Here is a 26,451-nt window from a genome sequence, read left to right on the forward strand (position 1 = left end):
TCCAGGAGAACTGCAGGCTGCCTTTGATGAGCTCTGCTTATTGTAGAAGTGTATAACCTTCCCCCACATCATCGACTTGCTGTGACTTCAGAGGCTTCCTGGAGAACACCCTGTACCCTCACACCTTCCCTGCTTAATGCTGAAATTTCAGATTGGTGATCAATTTGTGGGGGCCTGAGCCCTTCTTTATTCATTCATTCATTTTCATTCACTTGTTCACTTATATGGCCACACATCCAACAAATATATATGTGCCACTTACTGGGCTAGGACAGTGGGCATGATTCAGACACAGCTGCCTGCCCAGAAATTCCTAATCCTGTGGGGAAAATGGATATGGGACAAGTAATTCTATGAATGTTGAGTGTTAAGCAAAAGTCAGGACAGATGTAGCCTAGACCAAGGACATTTCCCTGAGGAAGTGACACAAACAGGCCTGAAAGACAAATAGGACTTAAGTAAGTGAAGGGGGAAGGGAAGAGCCGAGACATGCAGGGTGAGGGAGAAGCATTGCAAATGCTATGGTAAGGAATTTAGGTAATATTCTAAGTGTAAAGTGAAGCCTTTGGAAGGCTTTACACTGGGGAAGGACCTCAGCCCGGCTCAGGATGGGAATGGGTAAGAAGGGGTGTGAGCTGAGAGGGAGCCACCAGTGGCCAAGGCAGGAGAACAAGGTATCCTTGGACCAGGGCCTGCTTTTTAAATGCCAACATTCCCCACAAAAAGGCCCCAATTAAGTTTTACATGGAGTTCCCTAGTATCCAGGTATATATGATGTACATTTATATGCAGGCTCAAGGCAGGCCTCTCTCAAGAATGTGAGGTCGTCCTCCCTCCCACTGGGTTGGAAATAGAAATCATTGCCAGGAAAATGTTCAGCTACTGAATTACACAGGAAGCACGTGGCAGTTGGGTGAAACCCCTAATTTGGGGAGGCCACAGAGTGTTGTGCAGCATGGTAGAATGGACAGAATTTGGGACTTCAGCTGAGACCCCTGTTGGTCCTGGTGCCGCACTGACTAAGTCCAGGTGGTTTAGCTTGGAAGCCGGCGGGCCTGGTCTGTCAGCACCCCCATCCTCGTGGAACTTGTTGGTTTACTTAGAAATTAAGCAGTGACTTTGGTGGCAGCCAGAGAATTATTTCACAAAAATTGCTAAACTTGTCTTCAGAGCAAGTGTTTTGGATATTCCTATTCACGTATTTATTTTTTGATCTATTATGAACTTAAGAAAAAAGGAACCTATGGGACTCATAGAAATAGAAAGTAGAGTGGTGGTTACCAGGGGCTGAGGGATGGGAAATGGGGAGAGGTTGGTCAGAGAGTGCACACTTCCAGTTGGAAGATGAGTAAGTTCTGGGAATCTAATGCACAGCATTGTGATTAGAGATAAAGTAATATGTCAGAGAAAGACAAGTACCATACAATTTCACTCATATGTGGCATCTAATGAACAAAATAAACTAACAAAATAGAAACAGACTCATAGCTAGAGAGAACAGACTGACAGTTGTCAGAGGGGAGGGATTTGTGAGGCAGGGGGAAAAAAAAGTGAAGGGATTAAGCAAAGGAAAAGAAAAACAGCCACAGCTACCTCAAAACTAGAGACAGCCAGAAGTTCCAGAAAATCGAGCTGCGTGGAAATCCAATAAACAAAGATATAAAGAAGAAATACTCATCCAGACAGGTAGGAGGGGTGGAGCCAGGGTGGAGAGGACGAGGTGTGGTGGCAGCAGCTGTGGCAGGCCAGAGGAAAGCACAGTCACACGTTTTAAAAAGTTGGGTGGGACATCTGGGGAGCACTCCCAGCACCAAACCAGACCACGTAGCTACAGTTCCAGTGCCAGGAAAAATAGAACCTCATTACTTTTGACTGTGCAAACCAGTGGGGGTTGGTGCGGAGGAAGAAACTGCTTAAAGGTCCTAGAATATCCGCAGACCCACCCATTCTGGGAATGATGGCCAGGGCAACAGCTAGAGAGGAATCAGTATCATACAGAAGTGGGAGAAGAGCTTAGAAAAAGGGCAAGTGCTGAGCAAGCAGCATTGTTCCCTCTCAGACCCTTCCCCCACATACAGTGCCACAACGTGGTGAAACAGGTTGCCCTGTATGATGAATCCCTAAAGCTCCACCCCTTACAACATAACAGGAGTGACAGCTGTACCTAAGACACAGAGGCAAACAAACAGGAACCTGTCAAGATGAGGAGACAGAGAAGTATGGCCCAAAAAAGGGAATGGATCAAGGGTCCAGTGGGAGAACTAAGCAATGAGGAGATAGCCAACCTAACAGACACAGAATTCAAAACACTGGTGATAAAGATGCTCACAGGCTTGACAGATGCTTAAGTATGGCAAACACATAAGAGAAGAAATGAAGGCTATGCTAAATGAATCGAAGGAAAATCCACACAAAACCAATGGTGAAGGGAAGGAAACCAGGTTCAAATCAATGATTTGGAACATAAGAAGGAAAAAACAGTCAACCAGTACAGAATGAGGAAACAAGAATTGAAAAAAATGAGGAGAGGCTTAGGAACCTCTGGGGCAACGTTAAATATGCCAACATCTGAATCATAGGGGTGCCAGAAGGAGAAGAGGAAGAGTGAGAAATTGAAAACTTATGTGAAAAAATAATGAAGGAAAACATCCCAAATTTGGCAAAGGAAATAGACATACAAGTCCAGGAAGCACAGAGAGTCCCAAACAAGCTACACCCAAAAAGGACCACACCAAGTCACATAATAATTAAAATGCCAAAGGGAGAATCTTAAAAGCAGCAAGAGAAAAGCAGAGAGTTACCTACAAAGGGGTGCCTATAAGACTATCAGCTTATTTCTCAAAAGAAACTTTGCAGGCAAGAAGGGAGTGGCGAGAAGTATTCCATGTGATGAAAAGCTAGGACCTACAACCAAGATTTCTCTATCCAGCAAAGCTATCATTTGGAATGGAAGGGCAGATGAAGTGCTTTCCAGACAAGGTAAAGCTAAAGGAGTTCATCATCACTAAGCCATTATTATATGAAATGTTAAAGGGACTTATTTAAGAAAATGAAGAACATCAACACCATGAACATTAAAAAGGCAACAAACTCACAACTATCAACAACTGAATCTAAAAAATAAAAACAAAATCCAACTAAGCAAACCAGAATAGGAACTGAATCATAGGTGTGGGGATCATTTGCAGGGTTATTAGCTGGGAGGGGGAAGGGAGAGAAATAGGGAAATGGTGCAGGGACTAAGACGCATAATTGGTAGGTACAAGATAGACCGGGGGAAGTTAAGAATAATATAAGAAAGGGTGAAGCCAAAGAACTTACATGCACAACCCATGGCCATGAGCTAAGAGAGGTGGGATTGTTGGAGGGAAGGAGGGTACTGGGTGGAGGGGAGCAAAAGAAAAAAAATTGTAACTACTGTAACAACATAATTAATAAAATATACTTAAAAAAGAACTCATTTACACAGGAAACAGCATGGTGATTGCCAGAGGGAAAGAGCAGTGATGGGAGGGAGAAAAGGGTATAGTGGGGAGAGATGGTGGTGGGAGGAGACTGGACTTGAATGGTGAACAGATAATACAATATAAAGACGATATGTTTTAGAATTGTACACCTGAAACCTGTATAACTTTATTAACCAATGTTACACCAATAAATTCAATAAAAAGAAAAATAGAAAGCTGAGTTATGTACCTGAAAGTTGCCAAGAGAGTAAATCTTAAGTGTTCTCACCACAAAAAAGAAATGGTAAATATGTGACATGATGGATGTGTTAGCTAACACCGCAGTGGCAACCATATTGCTATGTATAAGTGTGTCACATCAACATTCTGTACACTTACACAATGGTATATGCCAATTATATCTCAGTAAAGCTGGGAGGAACAGAAGGAAACTACTGAACACTGAAACTTTCCAGTTCTTTCAATTCTAGTCTAGAAATTATCAGTATCTGATATAATTGTTCTAATCAATACATACATGCTGTTTTGTATTCTTCTTTTATTCCTTTCACTTTCAGTGACGTCGTCATCATAATCACCATAAAGAGAAACATTTAGTGAGTGTTTCCAATGTGCCAGGCACTGTGCTGGGTGCTTTCCATACATGTTAACTCCTCGCACATCCTCATTTTTTCCATATTCCAAAAAAGACTGAACACACTTCCACACATGTGACACACCCACATGGTCCACCCACCTGTCATTTTCTTCCTATTGTTTTGTGTTAAGGTGCCCCCATCCCTTAAAAATAGGTAGGTTTTTCGGGGTGGGGGGTGGAAAAATTTTGTAAGTGTCTTTTTCGGAGCATGGGGAAGGAGCAGGTATAATTTCCTAGGTATGTATTTCCCAAAGTGGAATCAATAAGTCCAAAGGGACGACCAGTTGATATCTCTAGCAACATGCTGCCAGCTTTCTCTTCTGAAAAGCTGAGCCAATTTGCAGTGCCACCAGCAACAGGCATAGTGTTTGCTCCCCTGGGTCTCTGCTGATTTGGTCATTCTCATTCTAATGTGTCAGGGCTAGATGTGGTCCACAGGGCTTTGGTTGCCATAGCAGCCTTGTACAGTGCACAAAATATGTTAATTCTTCCAGAATCCAAGGAAGTAAGTAAGCTCTAAGACAAGATCTATTATGCCTGTCCTGTAGACAAGTACATGGAATTGTATAGAAGTCAAGGAGCTCATTTGTCCAAGGGTAAATGAAAAGGGAAAACCCGGACTTCCTGTTATTTTAGGAATATTTGATTCTATGAATATAAGAGAACAGAAGGACCCTCCCATTTCAAAGGCATACTCTTCTATGTGTTATATACCGTGTATTATATTATTTAACACACATAACTCTGTAAGGAAGATAGAATGTGACCACCCTGCGTGTGGGTGGGGAGAGCAGATCCCACGTCCTGTGAACCTAATCTGAAGGGAAACTTTTATCACTCGGGGTCCCCACCCACCAGCTCCAGCTCCATGCATAGATATCGAGGCATCTGCCTATAGATCCCAGCCTACTGCTGCCACCCCCGGCCTTCCGCACCTGCTGACACTCAGGTGAGGAGGGGAGGCTGGAAGAGGCTCCACTCTGCTCAGAGAAATAATCAGAATTGATTGCAGTGGGGGTTGGGGGTCTCTGTGCCAGACTCCCAACTAAGCAATTTACATGTGTTAATTCCATTATCTCACACAATAATCCTTGCACCCATTTTACAGATGAGGAAACTGAGAGGGAGAGAGCTTAAGTTATTCAGCCAACATCCCACAACTAGGAAGTGGATAATGAGAATGATTTCCAGGCTTTTGATGTAAATAATTGAGTGTATAGCAGTACCACTGGCTAAGAACAGACCTACAGAGACAGAAAGAGGTCTAGGGAAGATGAAAAGTCCTCTGAAGCAACATGAAAGGTACTGACATGTGGATCTAAAGAGAACTGTATGCTGGAGACAAAGATGTGGGGGACCTCCACAAGTGCTGGTGGTAGAAGTTGACCTCCCTGGAAAGAATGTCCAGTGAGAGAAGAAACAGGCCCAGGACAGAATAGGTCAGGATTTTAAAAGCTGACCAATTGGAACAGCAGAGAGGTAAGAAGAGGAAGGACAGGAAAGTTCCAATTGACTTAAAAGGAAAGAAGTGACAAACCAAGCCCAGCATCACACCAAGGAGATGTCTGTTGGGTTGACAACTGACCATTGTCCACCTTATAAAGAGCTGTTTCAGTGAAAGATGGAGCTAGAAACCAAATTTAGTGGATTAAGAGGTTAATGATGAAGACATTTTAAAAAATAAGTATAGATTCCATATAGCCATTTGGTTGTGAAGGATACTTTTTAGACCAGTGATCAGCATTCACCCATAATTGATGGCATGTAGACTCCTGCCTCTCCTCCATGCAGGAGGTTGGGGACGTGCGCTGGTGCCCTCAGAGTATAAAGGGAAGGAAGGATTGAGCGATGATAAAGTAACATGAGCCTTTCTAAAAGAAAAACTTCCTGTTTATTGTGATTCCCTCAGAATACTTAATCTTGAAGCTGCTGTTAATGGAAATGTTACTGGATGTCCTTTTACTGAAACCCTTCACCATTTGAGAATATTCTTTGGAACAATTACAGATATGGGAAATCTTGCCATTATGAGAGTGATTTTGACTTGGGGGTGGAAGACTGTCATAAGTTGGTCAGAGCCATGGTGATGATGGTAGTGGCTTGTTAGGCTCATAAAATAACGTAAAACTCACTGTCTGCTCGGCTAGGGTTCCTTTGGAAATCCTTTAAATGCTTTCTGGCCAGTTCCCCTGCCTTCCCCAAGGGGACCAGGAGAGGGTTGGGCAACTGGTTCCATCCGAGGGAGGGACATGGTGTACCATCAGATCTCCATTGGTGTTGCTGGGGCCAAGCATTAAGAAGACAGTTGTGCCCTGGCTGGTGTGGCTCAGTAGACTGAGTGCCGGCCTGCGAACCGAAAGGTCACTGGTTTGATTCCCAGTCGGGGCACATGCCTGGGTTGCAGGGCAGGTCTGTAGCTGGGAGCATGCAAGAGGCAACCGATCGATGTATCTCTCACACATTGATGTTTCTCTCCCTTTCTCCCTCCGTTCTCCTCTCTCAGAAAATAAATAAAATCTTTAAAAAAAAAAAAAAGAGGACAGTTTTGAGGCACCCCCTCACTCACTGGCACTCCACCTGTAGCTCATGGCAGCAGCTCTGCATGTGCTGGGAAAGGAAATTTCCCATGGGTCCTGAGCCAAGATACAAAGAGAGACCACCATGCTGAAACCACTCCAGGGTAGACAAAGCAACCACAGGGTTCTGTGGTGGGAGGCCAGCTTGGCCCACTGCAAATCCTCCACTGTGTCTTTTACAGGAAAGAGTTGAACAACCCCTTCTGAAGTGTGTGTGTGTGTGTGTGTGTGTGTGAGAGAGAGAGAGAGAGAGAGAGGAGAGAGAGAAAGAGAGAGAGAGAGAGAGAGAGAGAGAGAGAGAGAGATGAGAATTCCACTCTGGTGGCCTGTTCCATAGAAATGCATTGTCAAAAAAAAATAGCAATAATAAATAGCACTTCCTTTTGATTCCTGTACCTTGCTCATCCTGTAAGTGCTACTTGGGATCCTTTTTGAGGCATTTTAAAAAATTTATTTATTGTTTTAGAGAGAGAGAGAGATAAGGAGAAAGAAACACTGATTTGTTGTTCCACTTACGCATTCATTGGTTGATTCTTGTTTGTACCCTGACTGGGGATTAAACCTACAGCCTTTGTGTATTGGGACAACGCTCCAACCAACTGAGTTACATGGCCAGGCCTGAATCACTTTTAAAGGAAACTTGGTCAAATCAGGCCCTTCCCAGATGAACTTCTAAAATACATAAGGCTTAAGTTGGATCCAGGAGCCAAAGTTTATGGTAGCTAGAAACTATTTAGGAAAGTTTCTTTCTGCTGCCTTGATTCCTCTCCTAAAGGATTCCGCATCACGTCTGATTTTCTCCCTAAAGAAGATGGGGGCTGAGGTCCTGCTTCTTTAGGTTCGGAAAGATGGAAGTATCAGGAGAGTACTCAGTTCTTACTAGTTTTCCCTCGACGATCAGCCAAACCTCTCCTCAGAACCAAGTGCATGTTCTTGAGGTACATCTGCCTGCAGGAAATAGTCAGGGAAGCACCTATGTTAGGTCCCAGTATTTTAAAATTATTATTGTTATAAAATTACAGATATTCACTATGCAAATTTAAAAATAGAAAAATAGTAATATAAAATATATAAAACTCGTGGAATATCAACAGCTAGAGATACTGTTAATTCTTTCCTATGCATACATCTGATCCTTTCTCTGTGCAAACTTGTATATCTAAAGAAGTTACATAGATAGACAGCTAGCTTCCTACACTGACACTGTGCTTTAACTACTGCACTCATCAGCCTCCCTTTGGCACTAAACTTCTAGAACATGACTTTTATAGACCATATGCTACAACATTGCATGAAGTTTCCATAATTTATTTAAACTTAATTCCTTATTTTGCCATTTAGAGGACCAACATAATTTTTTTTTACAATGAGGGCAATGGGCATTTTTTGAGTTACCAAGTCATCTGTATTGGGATGGGACTTAGCTTAGACTTTCCTTTCTGGCTTTCTTAGGTTCTTTGCTGCTCTTTTCTCTCAGGAGCTCCCCATATCTCTGGTGGGAAGACCCTCAGTGCCCTGGAGTCCACAGGGCCATCCACCCAGCCTCTGCATGCCAGCACCTCGGCCGTCCACCTGAGCCTGCTTGACATGAAGCGGAACGTGGTGGAACTCAGGCTCCAGCTGCAGCAGATGCGACAGCTCCAGGTACAGATGGTGTTCCTTGTGGTCTACGTCATCTGTCTTATTTGCTCAAAGTCACCTTTCTACTCCTCCCGCACCTCTAGCCCCAAGTACCTTCCCAGGTTTCTTTCCACCATCCTTTCCTAAAGGTGAACTGAGGGCATGAGTAAGTAGAACCATAAAGGCATGGTTTCCTTCTTCACACACACACACATTCTTAGCCTAGAGCCTTCTGCTGCAACCATACTCAATGTGAAGCCACTTCTCTAAGTTCTGCATGCTTTTACACACGAAAAGCCCATTAGAAGTCTGTTTCTGAGGAGAGCTGAAGGCAAAGGAGCCCCGTGGAGCACTTGGAGCATTTGAACAGCCAGTTAAGACTTCCTGCTTAGCGTCTCGGCCCCTTGCTTCTCCCCAATGAGCATGCACAATGGCGGGACAGTCAGCTAACTTTTTTGCAAGGAACTACCGTGTATTTAGAAATATAAGTGTAAACTAGCCCGTTAATCCACAAGGAAAAGAAGTCATCATGGATGATTTTGTTGAGAAGAGCATCTACATTTTATCTGGATAGTATGTTCCATAATGTTGAGGAATATATACACTGCATAGGAACTGAAAGGGAGAGAAAATGACCCTTCGTGTCATGAATCTTGGTGAGCAAATCCCATAAATCTGACAAAGTAGAATAATGTATCTCCTGGTTGTGGGTTCTGAGGAGCTGGGTAGTGCCGCTCTTCCTGAGATCATGTGTCTGCTTTGTGTATCAACCTCACACCTCCTGCCTTCCATAGGAAGCTGACCATGAGGATGAAGAACTGATTCAGACTATACTCAGGCAGCTTCCTAGACTTTGAGAAGTTCATAGTTCAAATATTGGTAAAAGACAAAACCACCCAGGAGCCTGGAGCAGCGACACAGGTGTGGCATCAAGAGTAGCCAATGGGGTGTCACCTCCTCAGCCAGGGAGGTCCAGTAAGGAAAGGGCTTCCTCCCTCAGTTCATAGATGCATGAGCCCTCCATTTGTTACCACCTAATTAAGCCAAGAAGATGATTTCCTCTCACCCTCTACCTACCAGAAAATAAACAGAAAGCCAGCTGGCTTGAGAGGCTCTGTCAGTGATTGATGGCCCAATACACCAAACAGCAGGGCCCAGTGCTCAGATCTCCAAGGCTACTCTGTCCCTCAGGCAGTGTCCCCGACATCTCGCATGTCCCAGGCAAATTCATTTAAATCCTTTTCGGAATCATATTACTGGTGAAGTTCTCCATCCTTTGCATTAGCTTCTCCTTGCTTTGCAATTTTGAAGACTGCAGTGAAATGAAGTGTACAGGTTGGGTTGAGGGTGTGTATGGGGTGACAAAGTCCAATGCCCACAGCATCCAGGCAGTAACTTAACAAGTGAAGTGGAGGAGAGACAAAGGCAAAGTGGCCCCTCGAAAGGACCACTCAACCCCAGCCAGCTCTTAACCTGAAAGAATTAGTGTTCCTAGACATTTCAGTGTTTCAGGAAATACAGGTTTTATATGAAATATCTTTATTCATTTTTTTAATGTTGTAAAATAATTAAAACCCAATTATTTGGTGCTCTGCAAGCCAAACAACACATGTGCAGGACAGAGAGGGTCTGTCCTCTCCCACGTTCTTACCCTGGGGTTTATGGAGGGCAAGCCCCTTCTCACACTACTCTTTCCTTGTAGTGCCACCTGCTGGCCAGTGGGAAATTGTCGCTCGTTAGTGGACCTTCTTAAGAAAAACAATTCCTAAATGTATCCTTTGTGTGGTAGTGCCTGCTGCTTTCAAAAGTGAACACTTGTTGGTTTGAGGGTAGGGGTGGAATTGCTGTAGCATAAACATCGCAGAAGTGTCGCAAATTTGATACCCAGATTGTGATGTGGGTGGCTGTGACATCACCCTGTTGGTGTCTGGCATTGTGTGGTCCCTCTGGCTCGCTGGGAGGGTTCTCCAACAATTTGCTACTCCTTGCAACCTTTGAACTGTGGAGGCTCAGTTGCAGATTCATAGCTTCTCAAAGCAGCTCTCCACTCAAGGTTTGGGAATGCTTTCTTAACCACACTAGTTCTTTTACTGTCCAGAACTGCTCCGCTTTTCTGGCTTGGGGGGTGTGAAGAATAGTGAGCAGACATGTCCTGGAGCTTAAAAGTGTTTGCAGTTCTAAAGAGAAGTCACATGGAAAAGATAAGCAGCTTGTCTCCAAGCCGGTTGCTGTAGCAGCCTCAGTCCTTGAGTCCTCAGAGTCTCTGCCAGCTTTCCTTCCCATCAGACCTCTGTCTTTTCTGTCAGGGGAGTCTATTTAAGACAAAAGGAGTTTAGAATAATTAAGCCATCTCAGCACCAATTCTGCTTCTGCATATGTGTTATATACTGCAAAAGTGAAGTACAACCCCAGAGTGATTATAAGTCCAATAATGGAGCTATCATTAAAGATATACAAAACTCTGTAGAATAGTCTCAAAAGAACAAAAATTGAATTAGAAATTTAAATGTTCTTTGAACTGTGTTATAAAATAGTGAAACTGAATGAAATCATTTGTGCTTGGCAGCCGGCTCCAGTAATTAGATAATTAAATCACTGGAAAATCCTAGACTGCAGAGCATTTCCTATCTGAGCATTTCATTTTCAGAATTGATGGAGTGTTCTAAAGAAAAGAAAAGAAATCTGATGCAGACACAGTGGGGTGGATACATTTAAATGGGGCAAAAACAATGTCAAGGGAGGCAGAGGAGCCTAAACAAGTTAAGAAAACCATTGAAACTGCTTATGTCATCGCTGCTCTCCAGGTGCATGCAGGTGAACTGTCAGTATAAGAGCATGGTCCTTAATCTCGGCTGCCCATTAAAACTACCTGGGTTCTTGAACAAAAATACCAATACCCAAGCACCACTGCCAGAGTCTGACTTCCATGGGTGTGGGCTAGAGGCCATGCAGTGGTGATTCGAGAATGTGCCAGGGTGAGATTCCAGCGTGTTCCAGGCAGTGCTGATTCTAGAATGTTCCACGGTGAGAATTGCTGTCATGTATTATGACTGCTCAGCTCATTGCCATGCTTCTTGGAAATGTGGCAATCTCAGTCAGCTATCACAGGTTGAAGCAAAAACAAATGGGGTTTCTGCCACCCTGAAAGTGTGAAAGACAACCCACTGACTTTAAAGCCCTGACTTTAAGCAATTGTCCCTCATTCCCAGCAGCTAATCATATGTGTTCTCGCCTGGGACTTTATATTGTTGTGTTCCCATTCTCAGGTAACAGGAGTCTACCATTAATAGGCAATAATGGTAAAAGGGATTGGTGAAGGTCTTGTAGTTAACAAATGCTCACTTGAGATAATTACCTTTGTCTATTACCCTTTCTGTTGATTTAGGGGGGGAAATGATGAGCTACATATTTTTCCCAAAATGCCACAGTACTTGGGTTTTATCAATTAATCCTGTATTCACAGAAGTAACTGCAGTTCTTCCCCTCTCTGTTGGCTGAGGGGAAAGATAAGCTTCTGGAAGAGATGGTACAAGTTCGGTGGGGGCCAGATGAGACTTGGCTAAAGAAAGAATGGATACATTCTTCTCTAATTCCCACAATTTTTTCTTGGTCCCTATCTCCTTATTCTGCTTCCTGATAGATAAATAAAAGAGGATTAGAGCTCCCTTTTTATTTTTTTAAAGATTTTATTTATTTATTTTTAGAGAGAGGGGAAGGGAGGGAGAAAGGGAAAAACATCAATCGGTTGCCTCTTACATGCCCCCAACTGGGGGCCTGGCCCACAACCCAGGTAGGTGCCCTGACAGGGAATCAAACTGGCAACCTTTTGGTTCACAGGCTGTCACTCAATCCACTGAGCCACACCAGCCAGGTCAATGCTCCATTTTTAAAACTACTGAGTTTACCATCTCTTCCTAAGAGACGGAGAAGGTAAAACATCAATATAAAAAAAGAAACATAGCAATACTTTTGTTTGAAGTGATATAATTCAGTTCCATTAACTTTTAAGTGTCTTTTTGTTGTTGTTTGTTTGTTTTTGTTTTTTTAAATATGCCTTATTGATTATGCTGTTACAGTTGTCCCAATTTCTTTTACCTTTATTCCCCTCCACCCAGTGACCCCCATCCCTCCAGTTTGTCACCCCCCCCCTTAGTCCATGCCCATTGGTTGTGCATATAGTTCTTCTCAACATCTTCCTGTCTACTCCACTCCCTCCTATTATGCTTCTTAATTCCTGTACCATCTCCCTCCCTTTCCCTCCTTCCCCCTCCCTGCTGACCTCCCCCCATAATGTTCCCCATACCTATAATTCTTTTCCCACTCTTGTTGCCTACTTAGTTTGCCTTTGTTTCAGTTCCCTAGCTTCTGTTGTTGGTGGTTGTGATACAGTTTTCATTTTAATGTTCATAGTTTTGATCCTCTTTCTCCTAAACAAGTCCCTTTAACATTTCATATAACAGTGGTTTGGATCTGATGAACTCCTTCAGTTTTACTTTATTCTGGAAGCACTTTCTCTGCTCTTCTATTCTGAATGGCAGCTTCATTGGATAGAGTAATCGTGACTGTAGGATTTTGCTTTTCATTACTTTGAATATTTCTTGCCAGTCCCTTCTTGCCTGCAGAGTCTCCTTTGAGAAATCAGCCGATAGTCTTATTGGGACCCATTTGTATGTAATTCTCTTCTTCTCTCTTACTGCTTTTAAGATTCTCTGTTTATCCTTAATTTTTGACATTTTGATTATAATATGTCTTGGTGTGGTTCTCCTTGGGTCCAGTTTTTTTGGAACTCTCTGTCCTTCCTGGATCTGTAAGTCTTATTTCCTTCCCCAAGTTAGGGAAGTTCTGCTTCATTATTTTTTCACATAATTTTTCCATTTCTAGTTCTTCTTCTTCACTTTCTGGCCACCCTCTGTTTTGGATGTTGGCCCATAGGTTTCTGAGCCTCTCTTCATTTTCCTCACTTTCTGTTTCCTCTTTCTGCACTGGTTGACTGTTCCTTCCCTGTGTTCCAATTTGTTGATTTGATCCCTGGTTTTCTTTCCCTCACCACTAGTTTCATATGTGTTTTTGTTAATTTCAGCAGGACTAGCCTTCATTCCTTCCCTGTCTTGTTTAAGATCTGCTGTTAGGTCTGTAAGCATTCTTATGACCAAAGTTCTGAACTGTGCCTCAGAAAGATTTCCTGTCTACTGCTTCGTTAGATTAGATATTTGCTGTCTGGTCAGCTGCATCACCAGGATCTCTGTCATGATCTGTGCCATCCTGACAGTTTTGTGTTTACCTTTGCTTCCTGGGCAGGGCTGTCACACCTCCTATGCTATAGGGGGCGGAGCCCCGTGCACTTGTCACAACTGGGCAACTCTTCTCACCACGCTGTGGCTTCTTCTGTGGGGGTGGGGATCCAGATGGCTTCCTGCCTTTCACTCTCCGCTGAGAGACTGAGAGCCTCCTCCTCCATCCTCACCCCCTCTGGACCTCACAGTCCAAGGCAATGGGGATCTTCCTTCCCTGGCATTGGAATTGCAAGCTGATTGGTCCGGTCTGTAGCCGGGGGTGCTCCCCAGGTGCTTCTCAGCTCCCTTTAAATACAGGTGTCTGTGCTTACCACCGTCTCACCACTGTCGCTGCTGCTGCCACTGACAGCACAGCTTGACCTCTCTGCCCCAGCTTCGCCCACGTACCAGTGCGGATGAGCACCACTTCTCTGTAACTTCATACGTTGGACTTCCACTTATTTTCTGGAACTTCTGGTTATTTCTGGTTTTGCGGTAGTTGTATTCCTTCTTAGTTTTGGAGGGAGATGCAGCATGTCAGTCTAGGCCTCCATCTTGGCCGGAAGTCCTAAAGTGTCTTTTTATTTTTTTTTTTAAAGATTTTATTTATTTACTCCTAGAGAGAGAGGAAGGAGGGGGAAAGAGAGGGTGAGAAACATTGATGAGTAAGAGAAACATCTTTAATTGGTTGCCTCTCACACATGGGTTCACAACCCAGACATGTGCCTTGACCAGAAATCAAACCATTGTTGCAGGATGACATCCAACCAACTGAGCCTCACCACTCAGAGCTTAAGGTATCTTTTTATAAGAGTGCCTCACAGAAATGTGCAGGAGTATCATTTACCTTCTGACATCCAAAATAATGATCATAGAAATGTGTATCCCTGAGAAGAGCACACTAGAGGTTGACCCATGCTGAGAAGACCTAATAAATGGAACTAGTATGGGATTTGAGAGTTAGGCTGTCGTACTTTGTGCTAAGCCCTAGTCAAATATTCAAACAGAGGCCAGCTAAGATGGGCCCAGTTAATATGTAGTTGTGACCAGGTATTCCTTTACCTTGTCCCGACAGGCGAGGTAACTTTCCCAAGTGGTCAGGACTCATTCTGGGGCCTGGCTATCATCATGAAACTTCCTGATTTGTTCAGTGTCACTGTTAGGCAGCAAAATTAGTTCAACTCTACTATTATTCAGTTTAACTACATGGTTGGCAAGACCAATAGTCTTAAATTTTACCTAAGAAATCAAGATTGAATATATGAGGTATATGTCTATTTTGAGGTGGGTGCAATTAGGTTTAAGCAATTTCTTACTTTCTTGATTTAGTTGATATGGATAGCTTATTAGGCCCAATTAAATTTTTAATGACCAAGTACATTATTTCTGTTGAAGTATTTTAATAAAAATGTCTAGGCATGGCATTTACAATAAATGTATGTTTCCAGCAGTGAGGGGGTACTACAACTATACTTGCGTTCCTACAGTTGACAGCTAGAAAACAAAAATAAATAAATGTATGCAACAACTATTTTTTAAATATTGGACAACAAGCAACACAGGGTTGTGATCCTTAAGAGAAGGGAAACAAAGGATCTGTACCTACAATTGACTCAGGTTTCTGCCCAAGGGCACTTTTCAGATTATAATGCAGAAAAGGGTAACCTAAGCATGACACTGACACTCTTAATTGAGGAGATACTATCAAAATTCAGAGAGCTGAAGCAGCTAGAAGTTGTGGAATATAAAACAAGAGGGAGCTCTGCGGAGAAAGAATGGTGTAAATCTCTGGGTCTGCTATTGAATGATAAGCCAAGTGTGTGCAGCGTGAAAAACCGGTAAGCCAGGCAAAAACAAAATGGCAGGCTGTAGGATTTTAAAATTCCCAGAGCTTACAGAAGCCTGGGAGATGTTCATGATTTGACAAGCAAGAGTAAAGAGCCCATTGGTCACTTGGGATATTCAGTAGGATCAGAGAAGAGCCATGCTTCAGTTTTAGGATTAAACTAGCCCCAGATTAAAAAGTACCCCAGATTTCCCCTAAGAAAGATGAAAAACAAGCTTATAAAGAACAAAAATGATTCACATGTCAAAGAAACAGCAGCCAGAGAAAGCTCTCTGTAATGGAAAACAACAAAATCCAGAACTGAATACCCAGCATCCAATCAAAATATTACTAGACATGTGATGATTCTGAGGCATGTGACCCATAACTTTAAGAAAAATCCATCAGTGGATATCTACCAGAAATGACAGGAATAATGAGATCAGCAACAAGGGCTTTGAAATTGCTATTATAATTATTCTAAAGATGTAAAGGAAAACATGGACACAATGAGAAAAGAAATGGTTGATATAAAAAAATACCTAAGTGGGGCTTTAAAGAAATGAAAAACTCAATATCTGTATAGAATTCAGAGAAGACTAATCACTGCTGAAACAAAATATCAATGAACATGACAACACAATAGAAACTGTCCAAACTAAAGTATAAAGAAAAAAAGACTGAAGAAAATGAACCAAAATTTGGTTATTTGTGGGAAAATGTTAAGTGGACAAGGGGAAAGAGAAAAACATTAGAAGAAACAATGATTGAAATTTCTCCAAATCTGATGAATACTGTAAATCCACAGACCAAAAAAGCTTAATAAACCCTCGAATGACAAGCACAAATGCAACCACACTAAAGCACATTGGAATAAAATTGCTAAAAAACAGGAATAAATAGAAATATCTTAAAAGCAGCCAGGGTGAAAAAAGGACACATAAATGAGAATTTACACTGACTTCTCATCAAAGACAAAAGTTAAGTCAGAAGACAATGGAATGACATATTTAAAGAATTGAAAAACAAAAACTCAAAAAATAAAAGACACTTCCCAGCTCATTTTATGAAGCTAGCATTATCCTTAGAGCAAATCCAATCAATTATATTATATGAAAAACCACCCACAGACCAATATCTCTCAAGAAAATATTTTTAGCAATTAAAAAGATAATATAATGTCCTTTGTTTTATCCCAAGAATGCAGGATTGTTTTAATATGAAAATAAAAAGGAATTGATATATCTGACCTTATTAACAGAATAAAGGAGAAAAATAATATTTCAATAAGTGTACCAAAAAAATGCAAAATTCAATACCTATGATAAAAACACCCAGCACTCAAGGAGAAGGAAAGAAACTATAGAACCTATAGTTAATGGTAAAACGCTAAGCACATTCCCCATAAAATTGAGAAAAAGGCCCAGGAAGGCTGCTGTCACTTCTATTGAAAACTACTAAAGACCCGAGCATACACAATAAGGCAAGGAAAAGAAAGAAAGGGCTTATGGATAGGAAAGTAAAAGGTGTAATTGGTTTTACTCAGAAATGACCCGATGGTATAAAATCAAATAGAATCTTTTTTAAGTGCTACCAAAAATAAGTAAATTTTAGTAAAATCACCAGAAACAAGTCAATAAGCAAAAATATAAAAATTTTAGTACATACAGTGTACAAATACATACAATGAATTTATGCCTGCTATGAAATACCACTCTGCATTAAAAAGAATTAACTACTAAAGCAACACGGTGGCTGGATTTCAAAAACAATATACTTTTGGAAAGAAGCCAGACACAAATGATTACATATTGCATAATTCCATTTCTACAACATTCTAGAACAGGAAGAACTAAATCCACAGGGGCAGAAAGCAGATTGGTGGTTTCCTTGGGCAGGGGGGTGGGCGATTGATTGCAAAGTCATGAAGGACTTTTTAGGGTGATAAATATTGCCTTTCTTTTTAATGATGGTTACTTTAGTATATACATTTGTCAAATCTCGTTGACTTGTGTACTTCAAATGGCTATACAGAGGGTCCCCCACCTAGAATGGTTCAACTTAGAATGGTATGCAAGCGATACACATTCAGTAGAAACTGTACTTCAAATTTTGAATTTTTATCTTTTCTGGGCTAGCAATATGTTGTCTGATCCTCTCGCAATGCTGGGCAGCTTCCAGTTAGCCACATGATCATGAGGGTAAATCGATACTCTGCAGCATTATCATTGTGTTACATGATTTTGCCCAACTGTAGCTAGTTTAAGTGTTCTAAGGCCCTGTAAGTAGGCTAGGCTTCACTATGATGTTCAGTGGGCTAGGTGTATTAAATATATTTTCAACTTATGTTAATTCCAACTTATGGGGACCTAACCCATTGGTAAGTTGAGGAGCCTCTGTATTTTTTTATTAAATATTTTATTGTTATTCTGTTACAGTTGTTGCGATTTTCCCCCCTGTACCCTCCCCCACCCAGCCCACCCTGCCCCCACCACAGTCATTTCCCACCCTGTTGTCCATGTCCATATGAGCATCTGTATTTCATTGTTGGTAAACTACATCTTACCTGAGCTAATTGAAATATCATATCACTGCTAAGCCAAAATAAACATAATGACTTGACGTGCTGATGACTAATTTATTTGAAGCATTTAGAGACATGTTGATCTACATGCTGCCTTCGGCACCTTTTCACACACTGTGGGATCAATGGCAAGAACAACAGGCCAGGCGGGGTTGGGTGGGACAGGACTGGAGGAGAGTGGAAAGAGAACCTGTGCACATTTGTTCCTTCACGATTAACTCAGTGTTGACCTTGTGCCAGCCAGTGTGTACAGAAAACTCCATAAGCTCCCTTTTCTAGGAAGGATGGTCGAGCAGCCTGAAACCCCAGTCGAATCTCTCTATCCTCTCCTCTTTGAGTGGAATAATTTGAATATGATCTGACGACGTTACCATTACCGGACAGGGTCCTGGCCCTGAACGGGTCTGCCCAGGGCCAGCCAGTAGTAATTGGGTTCTTGACTTCATGTAGGAAAGATTTCACAACGCAAGCCCAGGTGACTATGAGGATCTGTTTAGTAAAGCTGGGGACAGCGAAACAAGGAAGGACTTAGCATAGAAGCAATGGGGGAGCCTACACTGGGCTGTCTTAGCTCACTGGGAAGTCAGAGAAAAGGGGACATTGGGGACAGGTTTAGGGGATTGGCCTGGGATGAGCTGCCAGCTGCTCGTTGCCTTAGTCTTTAGGAGACACGTATCTGTGAAGAAAGAAGAGGGGGATGAAGGAGAGGAAATGAAACAGGCTACTCCCCAGAGCGCTAAGTCCTTTGTCTTAAGGCTTTTATCTCTTTCTTGCAAGTGGGAATTTTAGGGGAGGTTTCAGGGGGAGGGTTTCAGTAGAATATTCATTGGATCTCCAGGTGTGCCCTTTCAGGGTCGTGGTCTCTTCTGATTGGTCAGTGCCACGGCAGGGGTAGGTTAGTCTTTGTAGTTCGTTCTGGCATCGCCCACCTGGGTTTGCTGCTTTTCTGGGCCTGGACTTGAAACACAACTGAGGCCTAGATATTATCTCCAGGGAGGAAAGGCCAGGGGTGGAAAGGTTACCCTGGAGGTGAGGTCCTTGTTTTCCCAGGTTTGCCCCACTGCTAGGCACTAGGGACCTTCCTCCCTGGTGACCTTCTGCACCTGGCTGTAAGTTGCCTGGCCTTTGTGTTCAGCTATCTGCCTCAGTTTCCCGATTCCACTTTCCAGGGAATAGCTTCTTACTATTCTGTCTCATTATCAGTTGAATAATTTAAATATTACATGCATTTGTATTCTGATATGTCTTCAGGCTTCTCAGAAACATTATTTTGAGTCATTCATATAGCAATTATGTGTTGGGTACCTACTGTGTGCCAGAAACTGTGTTTGTTCTTGTGCCTTGGAATAAAACAGACATGCTCCCTGCCATGCTACCTGGTACTCTCTACCTAGCAGATGGTGGTCGAAAGATTACTGGGGTAAATTCAAAAGACCCAGTTCTCATCCCGATTCTGCCCTGCAGTTGCCTAAGTGACTCTGAATAAGTCATTTTACCTCTCAGAGCTTTATTTTTTCCATCTTTCAAATTTCAGCTTTAAGAATTTTAAATAGGCTTTCAGTAATTTCCAGCTTGATAGCCACTGTTGCCATCTACCCACTGCTAACTGGACTAGAACTTTATTGGAGCTTATTTGTGAGATATAGGCAAGAGATGCAGAGGACTGCGCCACATAGCCCATGGCACAGTGACATCATCTATGTATTCAAGGGCCCTTTTCTTGGACCACTTTGCTGACCCTTGGTGGCACATTAGAATCACCTGAGGAGTTTTAAAAATTCTTATTGCCTAGGCTGCACTTCAGACCAATTAAGTCAGACTCCCTTGGGGGTGGACTTAGGCATCAGCCACTTTTAGACACAAATAATCATCTACTTACTTGTCCCTTACATACCCATTACCACTTACTCCCCAGACCCAAAGGAAATGGCTCTGTGGGATTTGACACATGGCACTGAATTTAAGTATACCATTTGATAGTAGGTAGTATTGCTGTGTATGCCCTGGCTGGTTTAGCTCAGTGGATTGAGCGTCGGCCGCGAGCTAAGTGTCGCTGGTTCGATCTTCCAGTCAGGGTACATCAGAGAAGGAAAACTCTGACTCCAAAAAACCTCCGCTGCCTTGCGGCATACCTCTTCAGGGGAAAGGCTAAGGGAGTAAACCCCGACAGAAAATCCGGAGCCGGAGTCCCTAAGGCGGTTTGACGTTGTAGTCAACACCGGCAACTCCTGCGGCGCACCTGAACCCAAGCTGTATCGACTCCGTCTTTCCCTTGGACCCCTCAGCTGCGAAGAGAGGGGGGGTCTGCTGCATGGGCAACAGCAGACCCTCCATATTACCCTGCCCAGGCTCTGTAGCTTCAGCGTCATCACAAGATGTCGATTCAACACGGGAGGAGACAGATACCATGTCACTCCCGAGTCGGACTGCACAGCCATTCTCGGCGGTGCAGATAGACTCTTAAGAAGCTACACCATCGTCTCTCGAGACGGACGGCTGCCGACGAGTATTGCTGTGTGTGTTTAACCACTGCAGTCAGAACGAGGCGGGCAGGGCATTAGAGCTGAGCCCATGGTCACCCTATATTTCTATCATCTAGGAAAGAGCTTTTCAATCTCTGTTACCTGTTATTACCATCATTGCTGCTTAACTCAATTCATGCATTCAATTAATATTTATTGAATGCCTGGTATGTGCCAGACACTGTGTCCTGGAGACTCTGTGGAGAGGAGAAATTAACCAGGTGGAGAGAATAGCATGTGCAAAATCCCTGTGGCAGAAAGGAGTTTGGCCAATCAGAACTGAAAGAATGTTTATGTGGCTGGAGCATAGACCGTACCCCGCATGCAGTGTGAGGATGCTGGCATGTTGGAAATGGCCATCCTGCCCTGCGCCTTATAGGTGGAGCTGCGGAGAGCCTGGGAGGAAGTCACCCTCTGTGCATTGTCTCCAAATGTGGTAACTTTCAGCAATATACTGACTGTTTTTAAGACCACAATAAAAAGACATTATTAGCCAAAGCAGTATGACAGCATGATCATGAGTCATATATAGAGGAGGTAACCTGAGTGGCACATTGTTATCTGGTTCCGTCACAGACAAAACCGCCAGCCCTGCCCCAGAGTTATGCTCCCTGATAACAGTAGCTGGTATGTACTGAGAGCTAGGTTTGTGCCAGGCACTATTCTAAGCACTGTATTGCCTCAATGACTCTACATTACCAGCCTATGAAATATGAACTATTACTACTTTTTTAAATAAATGGACACAGAGAGATCGATAACTTGGCCACAGTCACACTGCTACTAGGTGGTAAAACTAGCAGTTGAGCCCAAGCAGCTTTTCTTTGGATGGCCAGTTGGGTGGGGTGCTGTGCTGATGATGAGGTATGATGGGGCCTCTGCTCATGGCTCCGGCTAAAATGCTTTCTCTTTACTCAGAGACAGTGGAAGCAGGATGAGGTTTCCAGCAAGTTGTAGCATAGTCAGATGGCATTTCCCTCGATTTGCAGGTAATGGATGGTTGACAAAGACATTGTCACTCTGAAGAGGTGATACACAGGAGTCATGGAACAGTCCACAGGACCGGAAAACAGAAGCAATAATAACAGCTAATTGAAATTTCAGGGGAAATTTAGGTGTAATATAATTACTATTTTTGAGGCTGATTAAGTGAATTCACTTGACATTATGTGCTGTCAGGAAATTGTCTTGCCCCAGAGAAACACTTAACAACATCTTGGAAATGGGACTCAAGTGTTTAACTAGATTTTTGTGAAGCCTGGTTGGAAACTCGCACATCCTATACTTGCCGGGGTGAGAAACAAGAATGCTCTAGAAAGTATATGGAAGGTTATGTGGAAATTGTGATCTTATGCATGCAAGCAGCCTGCTTATAATCTAGGAAAATAAGTAAATTGCCAAGAGCCTTGGGTTCATCTGGGATCATTATCTTTGGTACATGGACCCATGTAAACAAGAGGCACACAATTCTCTTTTAACAGATTTTCTGAAATAATCTATAGCCAAATCAACATTTTTTTGAGTACCTGTTCTATACTAAGCAGTATCTCATTTAATCCTCAGAATAGTCCTGCCAAGGGAAGGAATCCCCATCCTTAGAGATGAGAAAACAGAGACCAAAATTATCTGAGTAACAGGCCCAGAATCTCACAGGAGTGAGGGAAAGGGCTTAGGGTTTGATCCAAACTCAGCTTGGATCCAAACCTGGTGCTCTTGGCTAGTCCCTATAAAAACATGTCAGTGAGAGTTGATGCCCATTGTCCATGATGCATTGACCATAGTAAAGAAGGGAACCTGTTTTTTGCAGGTTCAAACATGAAAGTCTGATTGTCAGTTGGCTGCTAAAATTCAGATGTTGGCTAAAGAAGCAACATCATATACAGCCTTTGGTCCTTCCCTTTTTCATTGAAAGAAAGAAAGAAAGAATCAGCTGCGGGCTGTTTATTTTAACCTGCCTCTGAAGACTGCCAGACACTCACCCCACTGTCAGTAAGGCAGAACCAATTGAGGTTGATTTCTTTTGTTCAACAGCTGCAGAACCAGGAGCTGCTGAGGGCAATGATCAAGAAGGCTGAGCTGGAAATCAGTGGCAAAGTGATTGAAACGATGAAGAGACTGGAGGATCCTGTGCAACGACAGCGTGTCCTGGTCGAGCAAGAAAGGCAGAAATACCTGCACGAAGAGGAGAAGATCGTCAAGAAGTTATGGTGAGTGCCAGTCACTTGTCGCATGTCTAGCTGTTTAACCAGAAAAAGAAAACCTTTCTTTGCCAAGGAAGATGTCCTTCCTAAATGGTGTTCGCTCCTTCTTCTTTCATTGAGCACCTACTATATACAAATTAGAGTTCTACCGGGTCTGGGTGTCTGTAGACACTTAGCGTCCCTCTGCCCAGGCCCAAGAAATTCAACAATACTCAGGTAACTGAGTCGGTCTCTTTAAAAGTTGGAGCATCACACTCTTTTGCAGGGCTCGGAAACACTGACTTAAAAGGAGCAAATAGCAAAACCCAGTGACAAATGGGAAGTCTGCATTTAATCTCAATAAATTAAAACTAATAGTCAAAATAACCCAGAGCTAAAATTATCTTCCTAAAATCACAAAAGACGAATTTAAATGTAAAGTATGTCTGATCCAGAATGAGAGATGCTTCCTTGAATGTTCCCATTCTTCTGTGAGGTTCTTATTGAAAGCATCTATCAAGTCCCTCGGTTGAAATGAGCAGTTTTATGACTTCCCAGTCACGAGGGCAAGCACATCTTTTATGTTAATGTATGTTTTGTTATGCAACAGAGATTTATCATAGGACTATTTCGCCTTTTAGTATAATGAATAGTAACTTCTGCAGTTTCTCCATGTGTTGGTAATTATCTTATTTCTTGGAAAGCTTAAACCTTCCAAATTGGGATGGAAGGGAGCAACTTCTAAATTCTCCTCACGCCCAGAATCACCGGAGGCCTCAGTGGTGGGAAGCACTGTGCTCTCTCTCCTGTCTGATGTCTGAGCCACAGCTCATCTCACCTCAGGTGCCAACCCAGTGGGGCTGATGAAAGTTAGAATGTCCCTCCCAGTAGCGGCCTAGAGAAAAATCAGTTTCAGTTATTATTTTACAGAAATTTAAATTTGACCCCTGTTCATTGACATCTCCAAATATTTTATTTAGTTCACACATTTAGTTAATCATTCACCATGAGGCAATAAGGTGTTTATTTGTCTAAAATATTTTTGTGAAAGCTCGATTACTTAAAAAGTAGGTCTCAGGATTCTTTTGAAAACTTCTTTTAAAATGTATAGCCTTTTAATAATATTTTATACATTTTCCAACTAAATTATAGAAGTAAATTTCCTCATTTTAAAAATTATATTTATTAGTTACTGAGATAACTCTTGCTTCTTGATTAAAAAAGGCATCTTTAATCTCAGTATTATCCTGAGACTAGTAGGCCAGCTTAGGAATGAGACATGAGGAGAAGGGGCACACATTATCATGAGAGGACTGTGCCTGCGGCTTTGTGGGACGGCCATACGAGAATAAGTTGTGCATGGGGCACTTGAGAAACTTCCATCTGGCAAAGCAGAACATAGGAGAATGCATATAGCACAAAATAGGTGATTTACAGGTTAACCTCTACAAAGGAAAGATTGCTTCAAGTCCCAGGAACCAGGGAGACTTAACCTGAAATAAGTTCTTCATACGCCTCCAGGCCAAGCACAGTACCATGTGCATAACAGGGGCTCACAAAGGTTTGTTAAACTGAAAACGGTCTTGAAAACAGGTGGGATTTCATTAGTGGAGGCTAGACGGGGGCCCCTCCCAGGTAGAGGATCCCTGTGAACCAACCAGTCTTGGGACCAGGAAGGCACAGGACATCCTTGGAAAATTGGAGTAGTCCAGTTTGGGAGAGAGCGGGTGCAAGATACTAATCACGTCTTGTATTTGGGTTGTGCTGTTTCTGTTTGCATGGTACTGACCCCACCTTAGACCATATGCATGTCCGGCATGACTGCTTGATGTCTGTCTCTGGGTCCAACCCAAGGTTCAGAATTTCTCTGGATGGAGCCTAGGAATATGCATTTTACAAAGATACAGGGAGGATTTTGAAGCATCTTCATATTTGAGAGTTCCTGCCTGGCCTGATGAGGAGGTCACTGAAGCTTTTTCATTAAGGAAGTAACAGATTCAGAGCTGTATTTCAGATATTAGAAGCCCTCTGACCATCATGTGCAGGACTGATTGAGGGAGAAAAAATGCACTTCTAAGAAATCATATTGGGACCGACTTTAACAGCCCAAACAAAAGCCACTAAGACCTGAATCAAGCAGTAGAAAAAGGAATGAGAAAATAAATCAAATGCAAAGGAAATGATTGGATGGAGCAGAGTGGTGAGAAAGAACAGCTTACAAAGGACAGCTGGAAATTTCAACTCTGAACCATTAGGAAAAAAATTATATCTCCCCTATCCCCTTTCTCTTCTTGCCCCTGCCCCCCTTCCTCCCCTTACACATGCCTTACACATGCCTCTCTCCTTATACACACACGCACGTGCACACACACTCCAAGGAAAATAAGTTCCCTTGGGGATCATGTTATGGTAAGTTGCTGGAGAGCCATTTAGACGGCAGAAAAATGAAATTTGGGTCTAGAACTATAGAGAGAAATTGGATCAAGATAACTTCTCTTTGATGGGTTTCTACATGGACATAATAATTGGGCTTCTAATAGTCAAATGAAATATATTTCAACAAGTTAATGCTTCTTCTTACCCAAGGTAGAAGGAAAGGCAAGTTCAACAAATAGAATGGATTTACCTATAAACCACAGCATATGTGAACATCTGAGTCTTTTGAGCAGAATTTACATCTCAAAAATCATATTGATTAATATTCAAAAAATTATTTTCAGCATTCATTTTAACTCCATGGCCTGTTTTTATATTTTGGATGAACAAATTTTATCTGAGTGCTTTATCTATCATAGAAGTATATGAAGAGAAGTTTCATTGTTGTGTATGATATATCAGTACACATCTGTGTACGTTCCATGATCCATAAAGAGAAAACTGTGACATTTAAGGGTCTACTGTGCACAAGGTTATGAAATCCAAGAGTCATGTTGTGTAGAAGAGATTAAAATAGAATTTTAGGCTGGCTGACTTCGGGTCAGATGACAGCTTCTTTGAGTATTAATTGCAACCTGGCCGACAGGAGGATTTTTAATGGAACCATGATAACATTTGGGTCTTAGCTCTTCCATCAAAGTTTAGAAGGATTGGACAGTGTATCCAGTCTACACATTAAAATAATCTGTTTGGTTATAATAGAAGAAGCTTTTCCACACACATTTAGAACTCTTTTGAGAGCAGGCACACATTCTCTCTGCCTCGGGGATTCAGGAGCTGTAGGAACATTCCACTGGGTTCACATAACACTGGGTGCCTTCCCATCATTTGTAAATGTAGACAGTGAGAAGACAGCTTTCCATTTTGGTCCTGAAGTTGCTTCATCTCATCTGAAGTGATCATAGGCAATTTTAGTCCATTTCTCATAACAGAATGAAAGACATCAGCAAAAACTTCACCCCACTTGTTGGAGGTAGATGAATTGAATTTGTTGTTTGCCCTGTGGTCCTTGTTGAACACATGAGACATCTGCCTGAATCCCTCTTGCAGCTATCATGCCATCCATAACTTCACTTGCCTGCCTGGTGGGAAGGCTCTTGGCACGCCATCATTTTGCAGATACTGCCTTCTTTTCCTCCTCCTGCTGCTGCCCACTCCAGACTCAAGGCATTGAAATCACTGGTCACTTACTGCCACCTAGTGGCTCTTCATCTCTCAAAGTTCTCTTCCCATTTCTTTTTTTCATAGTTACCATTTTACATCTTTATTTTTTAAGTATATTTTATTGATTATGTTGTTACAGTTGTCCCAATACTTTTTCCTTTGCTGCC

The 26,451-nt window shown here is 42.4% G+C and overlaps 1 protein-coding gene across 18 annotated transcripts in view; it reads left to right on the forward strand.

Annotated features, from left to right (window-relative positions):
- Positions 1-26,451, forward strand: part of KIAA1217 (KIAA1217 ortholog) — a 312,344-nt gene that overhangs the window by 260,087 nt on the left and 25,806 nt on the right. For all 18 annotated transcript variants that reach the window (XM_090266607.1, XM_090266611.1, XM_090266612.1 and 15 more), the window contains 2 exons: positions 8,158-8,324; positions 22,536-22,711. In XM_090266607.1, the coding sequence (XP_090122733.1) occupies positions 8,158-8,324; positions 22,536-22,711 (343 nt within the window). The remainder of the gene's footprint in view (positions 1-8,157; positions 8,325-22,535; positions 22,712-26,451) is intronic.

The sequence above is a fragment of the Furipterus horrens genome, unplaced genomic scaffold (assembly GCF_987537825.1).
Source record: "Furipterus horrens unplaced genomic scaffold, mFurHor1.1.pri manual_scaffold_2, whole genome shotgun sequence".
Classification (NCBI taxonomy): domain Eukaryota; kingdom Metazoa; phylum Chordata; class Mammalia; order Chiroptera; family Furipteridae; genus Furipterus; species Furipterus horrens.